Here is a 9772-nt window from a genome sequence, read left to right as displayed (position 1 = left end):
ATATATATATATATATGTTTTTTTAATTGATCAGCCAATTAACCGGTTATCTGACTTTTATTCTATCAAATTTTGGAATCAGCATCAGTCTAAAAAATATCCATTGGGCCTTAGTTCTAAAATAATCTCTTCATTGCCATTCCTGATGCATTCCATTGCATAAGCGCCTGTAATTTGTCAACTTTAACTTGAAAAATGATGTCATTGTATTAGCCAGTATTTTGGAGCCACGGGCAAGCCATTTGTGGCCACCTGTACTACACATACAATACTCTAGGACTGCTGCATGAGAACAAATCTACACATTGCTACAAACTCCTATTATGTGCATCCACAGGACTCCACAATCATGTCAGGCACGTCGGTTTTGATGATACTGTGCTGAGAGTTGAAGTACACCATGGACAGAGGCTGCCGTTCCGTGGGGACGCAACACGAAGACGCGGCCGTGTTAATACCGTTGACCTTCAGCTGGCTCAAGACGGTGGCATGGAAGGACGAGGCGATACCGGGAGATCCGGCCAGATGCTGGGGGCACTGCCCCACGCAATAGTTCATGTGGTAGCCCTCAGGTGCGATGATCCAGTCGTGCCACTGGATGTCCTTAAACTTGATGTACAATTCTTTCTTGCAGCACACGGTGATGTCGTCGCCACACCGCAAGGAGCGTTTTCTGAGCAAGTGCTTGGCGGGGTTGTCGCGGGGACGCACCTGGGCCATCAGGAAGGGCTGATACGAGGTCTTGGGAGAGTTTTCCAGGGAGCAAAGATTTTTCCCATCCTCGTCGCAGCGCACCTCCAGATGGAGTCGCTTCTGACCGCCATCCAGGAAGGTCTGGAGGGTGCGGCTGATGGGGAAGGTGTGCCAGTTACTCTCCTGGACCTCCAGCATCTTTTCTATAACTAAGGTCCGGTTCGACTCTCCACCGTCTGCCGTGAGGAAGACTTGCGCTGGGACTTGGTCGGGCGACTTGGAGGAGCGGACGTAGATCCAAAGGGAGGACTGCAGCACCTGGAGGCTGCGACCATGTTCTTGAAGGAACTGGAAGGTAAGGCTGAGATTTGCTTCATCCCCATTCCCACTTTCATCTGGGGGTCAAACACAGTCGACACGCAAAGTCAGGAAATGTCAATGAACCACAATGAACCATACTGTATGTATCTCGGGCCGCTTACATCTGATACGGCATTCAAGCTTGGGATACAATATAGAAAGATTACCATCAGTGTCAACACCATCTATTAGTCTTTGTGTGATTCATGTTTAATATGTTTATCCAAATACTGTAACTATTCATCTGTACGTCAATCACTGTTGTCTTGTAATTGTTTGCCCATGCGCCCTTCCGTTTATCTGTGATGCCATCCATCCATCTGCCCGTCTCAATGTCTGTCGATGTCACCTTCTCGTTGTCTGTTCATTTGTCCTGTTCATCATCTCTGATCCTAGCTTTTTGTTTGTCGATGTATCCATCTAGCTGTCCGTCCATCTTTCATGTCTTTTGTCTGACCAACATTCTTTCCATACGGTCCGCTCTGCCATCAGTCTGTCTGTCCATCCATTTGTCCCTCTGTGATGCCTTCTGTTTATCAGTTGCATCCGCAGCAGTGGTTCACAAACTTTTTACGCCAAGTGCCACCTCACAACATACTTGGTTGATTCTACAAGTACCATCATAATGACCAACAATAAAATGGTGTTGTACAGGCGGCCCAATTGTTCATCAAAAGGAGTGAGAGGTTTTATTCTTTAAACTTGCATTCAATGTTATTGTAAGCTACTGTCACGTTATGCACAGTTTGAACAGTAACACTGCTCTCATGTAAAGGCACAAAAAAAAACCTGTATTTCATGAATCTGTGAAAAGGTAACAAAATGTTTGTAAACGGTTATAAAATATTAAATCCAGATGTACGTAAAAGTTCAATACCACCGACTGTACTAAACAATTGAATTCAAGAAGAAAAAGTTCAAGCAACATAAAGTATTACATACCATTTAATGATGCGCATCTTTCAAATTTAATTCAGTAATACAATTCATCTTTCTGTTTTTTTTTGGGGGGGGGCGGTACTGGATCTCAGTTCGGCTGTCTGTCCATCTATCCATCTAAGCTTCCTTAAAAGTGTGTTATTACCCATCCATGATTGCTTCCGGCTATCTGTCTGTCCTTCCATCATCCACCTGCCCCTCTGTTTTTCTGTTGGTCCAACTGTGATACCTTGTAATTACATATCTAGCATCCAAAAACTATCTGAGAGTCATAAATACACACCCACGAGCTGGCCGTCCATCCGCCCATCAATCCATGCATCCAGTCTTCTACCCATCTGTAGATTAATCCATCCATCCATTTATCAAATACGTCCCCTGCTTGCGTTCATGTTTGGGTCAAAGCTGTTAACTTGTCATTTTGTGAGTATGGTATGCTGGCTGAGAGAAAAGCGATATAAATCATAGACTTAACAGTTGCTCTTTTGTAATAGAACTGCAGAGTTAACAGACACCAGCCAATTAAAATGCTGGTAGGCTATTATCATGACACCGATGACTTGAAAAGTCGTGAGACAATTTATGCTGCACTTTCACCTAATTTCCTCACCACCTGAACAGACAAATAGGCACAAAGGAATTATTATGAGCCATCGTTTTTTTTGCGGAATGGTACATGTCAGACTGTCACGTAAAAGTTCTTTTTTTTTTTTAATTATATCAAGATCACATAGCACACTTACTTATATCGGCAAAGCTGACTATTTCATAGCCTTGGTCTTTGGATAGCGCATTGTTGTCTAGTTCGAGGGTACCGTCCTGCTTGACGCGCCCGGAGTGCAATTTGCGCAGCGCAGTGAGCAGCGCCGCACGGGGCACAGTCTGAGAGATCCTGGGTCTCTCTTTCAGGTGCAGCTTGTCCAAAAGTTGCTGCTTGGCGATCTCCACCATCAGCCTCTCCTCCGCGTCCCTCCCCAGGGACCGGGAGCCGCAGGACGCGCAACCCGGAGGGCTACCGCTTACCCAGAGACCCCCCGAAAGCAACGGGACCAAAAATAGAAATGTGCGTAATGAAGGCTGCGCCATTTCACTGTCAAATCAACCTGTGCGTTAAAATGAAGAATAGAAGAAAAAAATAAGTCTTCTTATGTTTTAAATTGGAGGTCCTGGTCTGCAGCTGGAGAGTTGCGTGATGCCTCGGTGTCCTGATGGTGAAGATATCTAATGTGGGGTAATCCACCAAAAGTGGTGACACGTTGGAGGGACGCACCAATAAGCGCACCGGGGCACCGTGTGAGGAACTTTGCTGGCAGCGCATCTGCAGACGTTAGCACGTACTCATAAGCGGACATGCGGGAAAGGCAATGTGGTGGTCTGATTGGCGCTGACCCGAGAACATACAGGGACAACTACGAGCGTGTGCGTCCGGTTTGGGGAAAGTACACAGTGCAAGAGTTGCCCCTCACACGTGGGGTGAACAGCCCTCACTTCAATGCGCAGAAAACGTGACATCACCTCAGGCGGCCAAAGTTGAATTGAGGTGCCCTTTCACCCACTTTCAGCTCGGCATGTCAGGTGGACGTCATCCATACGTCTCTAATCATACACGGCAAAATTGAATGCCATTTAGTGGTTTATATTCTCACAAATTTTGTCCACGTTTAGCCGTATATGCTAAATTGTTCAATTGTTGTACGATATCAGGTGCATTTAAGTCGTTAGAAAACGTACCAAAACTAAATAAATCATCTTTCCTGCTTGTGGAAGCTTTCTGCATGCTTTTACATTTTAAAAAAATGCACATTTTAGCATATTTTATTACAATAATATGTCTGTGATGCACATTCTCATAAAAAAAAAAAAAAAACGTTCGTTTTTGCTGAAAGTATGGTTAAAAAGTGCGGTGGTATTACATCGTTTTAAATACTGTATTCGTGCCCAGTACAACTGTTGATGAAGACATGAGTGTAGTGCATGACTGCCAATGTGTGGAGTATCTTTGTAACTACAACATTTCGTTTCAGTCAGGCAGGGAAGGTCCATTTTTAATTTGTAATGTTTCATTTCGTTTGTGAAAACACTGCGCCGCACGTAAACATACAAGCTTTTCAAGACCACTGTGGTGGAGTTACCATGTAAAAGCTTACTCTTAGCAATAAACATTCAGTATAAATGAGCCTTTCAAGGACTGTTTCTCAAACTTTTTTACAACCAAGTACTGTCTCAAGAAAATCTTGGATCTCAAATACCAATATGACCAACATAAAAATACATTGGCATAGGAGGCCTAAATCCTTCCATCCATTCATTTTATAATCCGTTTATCCTCACAAGGGTCGCATCCCAGCCGTCTTCGGGCAGTCTGTGGGGGACACCCTGATCTGGGAAAAAAAGCTCATTATATTGGGGAAAAAAAGCACATTATTGCATTTGTGTATGTAAGAACACTAGCGACAAAGGAATAGGCTTCACCGGTCATTTTAATGTAATGTGTTCTTATTGGCTCAGCGGCAAAAAGCTTCATGGTCACCGTAGTTCACAATGCTGTGTTCATCTGAAACAGGCCAAAAGTAATGTCTTTTGACAGAAATGTGCCGCTTTTAGTATCGCAACATGATGGTGACGATATCGTGGCAATTTTAGTATTGCAATATCGCCGTTATCGTGACATTCCTCCTTGCGATACAAGCAAAATCTGAGACGCAAGTGCGTTTCAGACTCCAACCACCAGAAGGTGGCAGCAAACATCACAACATCCAGCCACCATTAATGGACTCTATGCACGCACCATTTCCACGTTTGGAGCGCTACGGCGGGATAGTTTCCGGTTGCCACGCAAACTTTGAGCGAAAACAATGACAGCATCAAACTCTTCAAAATATAGTCATTGTCTACCGGAATGACGTCAAGTTACCAAAAATGATGTATACCTTTCGAATTGCTCCAGCGTGTACACAAACTTGCACACGTTTTAAGATGGTTACATCAAGTTTGTTTATAATCCACAAAATAAATGACTATGCCAAAGTACTCTCCAGAAAGAGTGAATGAAAGAGAATAATAAGTCTTTAATGTCAACATATCGTGCAGATGCGGCAAAACTGAGGTTATGAAAATGTAGACAATCAAAAATACAATAAAAATGCCAAGCATACTATTCACTGCCAGAATGAGGATGTTGATGTCTTCTTGATCCCAGTGACTGCAGCTTCATGAGAGGAACCGCAGACACCAGTGCCTCGCTCGCTGGGCACCGAATGGAGACGGGGAGAGAGATAAAGACAGAGGGATGGACCTTAAACACGCCACCCATTCGTTGTTTCATTGTGAAATTGTTTCGCAAATGTAAAAGCAGTCTTTCCTCTTTGTTGTAGTAGCGGCTCACTGTAAACGAGTTTAACTAAAAAGCTCAGTTGATGACCACAAATGCCTGTTTGTATATGTATAGGGACAACAACAACATCTTTGTGAGTGCAGAAGAGCGCAATACTGGGGACAGTGAAGATCCTATGCAGAGCCCTCAAGATCCCAGTCATGAAGGAGATACCGCCCAGGTGGGCAAGGAAACGGAACAGCAAGGTCAATTCCTTTGTTTTTGTTGGATACTGAAGACATATGGAATTCAGATCAAAAGACGTACAGAACACAAAAGTTTTAAATCAATGCTTTTATTTCATGGTATTTACATCTAGATGTGTTAACTCAGGACGGAGTACCTTTTTTTTTTAAGCCACCCTCTTTTCAAGCGAGCAAAAGTATTGGAACATGAGATGGATGGGTGTTTCTAGTTGCTCAGATGTTGCCTTTGAGATTGATTGCTTAAACATTAGAGAGTACTTGTTTTTGCTTTGAGTTTCTTCTGTGAAAACTAGATTTACTGTCAAGCAAACATGAAAACCAAAGAGCCGCCTATGGGAGAAAAGCAAACCTTTTTGAAATTGAGAGAAGAGGGAATATCAATCAGAGCTATAGCACAAACATTGGGCATAGCCGTAGTCAACGTAACAATTTGGAATGTCCTGAAAAGAAAGAAATCTGGTGCTCTTAACGACAGACGGTAGCTGATGATATACAGAAACATTGTGAGAACTGTTGTCAAAACACCCAAAGATGTCAGTGACATCATTGCCAACCTCCACAGGACAGGTTTGTAGGTATCATAAGCCACTGTTCAAAGAAGACGTTGAGAGGAGAAACATACAGGCCATACCACAAATGCAAATCGCTCATCTGCAAAAAAAATAAATAAAAAAATTGGAAGGGCAGATTGGATTTTCCAAAGAAGTACAGAGATAAGCCACAAAAGCGTTGGAACAAAGTTTTGCGGACTGATGAGACTAAAATTAACTTCTATTGAAGTGAAGGAAAGGCCAATGTATGGAGACGGAAAGCTCCAGGTAAAACTTTTAATCCAAACACACACAAGTTCATCTATCAAGCATAGAGCAAGTAATGTCATGGCTTGGGGCTTCCATGACTTCTTCTGGAGCAGTCACATTTGTCTTTATTGATGATATAACTCATATTGGTAGCAGCAGAAGTATTTCTGAAATCTATTAAATCACTCTGTCTGGCAATTTACAGATAAAGAGAACCAAAATAATCTGCAAAAGGTTCATTATGCACCAAGACAATGACCCAAAACACACTGCCAACTCCCAAGGTTTTATATTGGCCAAGTCAATCACCTCCTGTCAAGCTCCTGAAAAGGAGACTGAAGGGAGAACACCTCCCCCCCCCAAAAAAAAACAAAACAAGAACTGAAAGAGGCTGCAGTAAACTCCTGAAAAAGCATTTCAAATGAAGGATGCAACAGTGTGGTGAAATCAATGGCTTGCAGGCTTGATGCGATGACTGCAAATAAGCGTTACGACACCAAATATGACATGTTATTCACTTGAAATTAATATAATAATGTCCATTCCAATACTTTTGCTCACTTGAAAAGTGGGTGGCTTCGAACAAAAGTTGCTCTGCCCTGAGTTGTTTAACACATCTCGATGGAAATACCGTGAAAAAAAAGCTAGGCTGATGAAATTTTGTCTCATGTTCATCTTTTGATCTCAAACCCAAAGATTAAAAAAAAAAAAAAAAGGACTTGAGCTTGCTGCCATGACGAACATGCTACCTGGTAACTGATTAAAATGTAATGAATCATGTCTATGGTAACAATGGTAAAGAGAGGTAAATAATCATCAACACTTTTTTGTAAATTTTTTGTTGTGTACATTTTATTTTGGATTTTTTTAAAATAAAATTTGTGGACTTGTGAAATTGTTGGACGTCCAGTTTGAATTAAAGCACACCCCATAATGCACCAGAGCACTTCACTGGCGGAAACTGTGAGTCAGCCCTTGCTGCAGAGCTCAGATTGAGGAGTGACTGAACCTACATGTTTGACTCCGCCCACATACACTCAAATTTTGCACAAATGACCCAAAATGTCCTCATAATATGGTTCAGGGGTAGCGTTTTTTACAGTTACACTTTTTTACACACACTTTTTTTTAATGATGCAAAAATCTCAAATACTTTGCTCCCTGTGGCAGCAAGCTGTTGTGTGTGGTGTTGTGAAACCACCTTACACACACTCATCTTCCAATCACAATTCTAACTGCAGCCACCTAGATTTCTGATTGACATGGGAAAAAAAGACACGTTTCCATGGATGCTTTTTTGTGTCAAAAAAACTTCATTAGAAAATCAACAAAAGGAAAAACATCTGAAAAATATTATTTTTGAAGGAGACTCTTTTTCAGCTAGTCTCTCCACTCATCATTTCAATTTAAAGTGCAATAAGAACTTATGTTTGTTTGGACTGTGATTGATTCATAATGAATTATATTATCACTTACATTTATATTATACTGTATTTATTTTCAACCAATTGAAATTGAAACTAAAATTGAATATATCAGAAAAATTCGGAACGGATTGATTGCAATCCCATTAATCGCAATGGGTAAAGTTACCTCGATTTATGAACTTTCTTCATCCAAAAAAATTCTATGTGGAGGACATATTTTGACTAGGCACTCAGAACCAACGTCAATAGCTCGTTTTCTGGGCCCGGCAACACACTGAACGTGCTTCCGTGGCTTTCCGACAATGTTCACCCTCAATGGACGTTTGAACCACTTCCGGAGTCAAACGTTTAGCTCCACCCACATGTAGTCCAACTCCAATCTACGGGCTGCTGGCAGGGGCAATTGGAGACTGTCGGGTGGTTGGGTGGGTGAAAAAGTGACGCCGACACACAGTGTACGAACACTCACAAGCCAGAGCTGAGACTGCAGGGGGTAATCGCGTTTCTTTTCTTTTTTTTCTTTACTTTCTATTCATTTGGACTCTGTCGATTCGGCCTGTTGCTGTCGGCGTCTCAAAATGACTTGCTTTTGAGTCACCACTGCGAGCCTGTCGTTTCGGCTCACGCGACGCTCATTTGACAGTCCGGGGGTCGCAGTGAACCACCACCACCAGCGCCTACCGACCTGCTAGCATTAGCCCCTGGTAAGTCACATACGGGCAATGAGGCTAATGACATCTAGCTAGCACCTTCCCCTTTCGTGGGGGTTGGCTGACAAGTGTTCTGCCGAAAACGCGTGCTATGTCTTGGCTTGCTAATGTGCACGATTCGCGATCTGCTAGCGTAGAGAAAAGACGAGTTCGTGGGCTAACGTTAGCTACATGCTGTGTGTGTGTGTGTGTGTGTGTGTGTGTGTGTGTGTGTGTGTGTGTGTGTGTGAGAGAGAGAGAGAGAGAGAGAGAGAGAGAGAGAGAGAGAGAGCGAGAGCGAGAGGGATAGAGAGAATATGTGCGCGCGCGTGTGTGCGTGAGAATATGTGCGTGCGCGTGTGTTGTGGCTAATTATATGCGCCGGGGGAGGAGGAGGCGAGGAGCTTATACCGTGCGTGCTAGCTATTGTTAGCTTTTGGTCTTGTGTGGCTAATATCTCAACCGGACCTGGTTCTGACTACACTAACCATCTATTTTCCGACAGACTCAACTTGAAAGAGGGAGAAAGAGAGGAGGGTTGAGGGGGATTCTTCAACGCGGACCCTCCCGCATTCTACCCGGAAAAAAAGGTAAGGCGAACGCCTCTGGTGACTTGTTGAGTTCAAATAATGAATGTAAAGAGCCATCTTTAAATTTGCCTTTCGACCTGGCGCGAGATTGTGTTGAAAAAAAAAATCGCGATTGAATGAGGATGAAACGAGGAGGTGGCGCTGCTTCGAGGAACCGAAAGCCTTGCTTTCCTGTGACAACACGATCTAATACATACCCACGGACGACCGCAGAGAATAAGATATTACATGGGAGTTGACGGCATCCAAAGCAAATGTTAAATCGGAATACCGTGAACCCCCAATTCACAATTTTCAAACTCACGTATTTGTGAACGAACCCAGCCAAACTTTTTACTTGACACCTACTTATTACCACCTGTCAGCGGAATTTTGTGCTCTTTCCTTAAAACCTGGCATGATTTCACAAAAATTGCAAAGTGCTGAACCTGTTTGGAATGGGCACCTCACCCTTCTAAATAAATTTGAAAATGGAGATGCTGGGTTTTGGAGTAATTTGTTGTTGAATAAATGGCCTGATATCGCCTATCGAAAAATATGGTAAAAACAGTTCACATTCGAGTAAAACAGTATTACTCAAATATTCCTCAACAAATCTCCACAACCTTTTGTTTCAGCTTTTATTGGGGAATCCTTTCTGCGATGAACGGACAAATTTCATTTAAAATTACTCACCCTTAAATTCCAGGTTTCTC

At 42.8% G+C, this 9772-nt stretch overlaps 2 protein-coding genes across 12 annotated transcripts in view; one reads left to right on the top strand and one right to left on the bottom strand.

The window, feature by feature from the left end:
• Positions 1-125: 125 nt before the first annotated feature.
• On the bottom strand, positions 126-3162 carry LOC109510626 (inhibin beta B chain). Its single transcript, XM_019861088.1, has 2 exons — positions 2736-3162; positions 126-1088 (listed from the first exon to the last, which is right to left on the bottom strand). The coding sequence occupies exons 1-2, from the start codon at positions 3076-3078 to the stop codon at positions 322-324; spliced, it is 1110 nt and encodes a 369-aa protein (XP_019716647.1). The 5' UTR covers positions 3079-3162; the 3' UTR covers positions 126-321.
• A 5011-nt stretch (positions 3163-8173) lies between these two features.
• r3hdm2 (R3H domain containing 2) overlaps positions 8174-9772 on the top strand; it is a 50767-nt gene continuing 49168 nt past the window's right edge. For 9 of the 11 annotated variants that reach the window (XM_019861037.1, XM_019861041.1, XM_019861044.1 and 6 more), the window contains exons 1-2: positions 8174-8502; positions 8993-9077. The gene's annotated coding sequence lies outside the window, so the exon portion shown is untranslated. The remainder of the gene's footprint in view (positions 8503-8992; positions 9078-9772) is intronic. The other 2 variants (XM_019861049.1, XM_019861047.1) reach the window with 1 other exon arrangement.

Source organism: Hippocampus comes, unplaced genomic scaffold (assembly GCF_001891065.2).
Source record: "Hippocampus comes isolate QL1 unplaced genomic scaffold, H_comes_QL1_v1.1 scaffold40, whole genome shotgun sequence".
NCBI lineage: Eukaryota > Metazoa > Chordata > Actinopteri > Syngnathiformes > Syngnathidae > Hippocampus > Hippocampus comes.
Note: the sequence above shows the minus strand (reverse complement) of the source record. Positions and strands in the feature narration are given on the sequence as shown.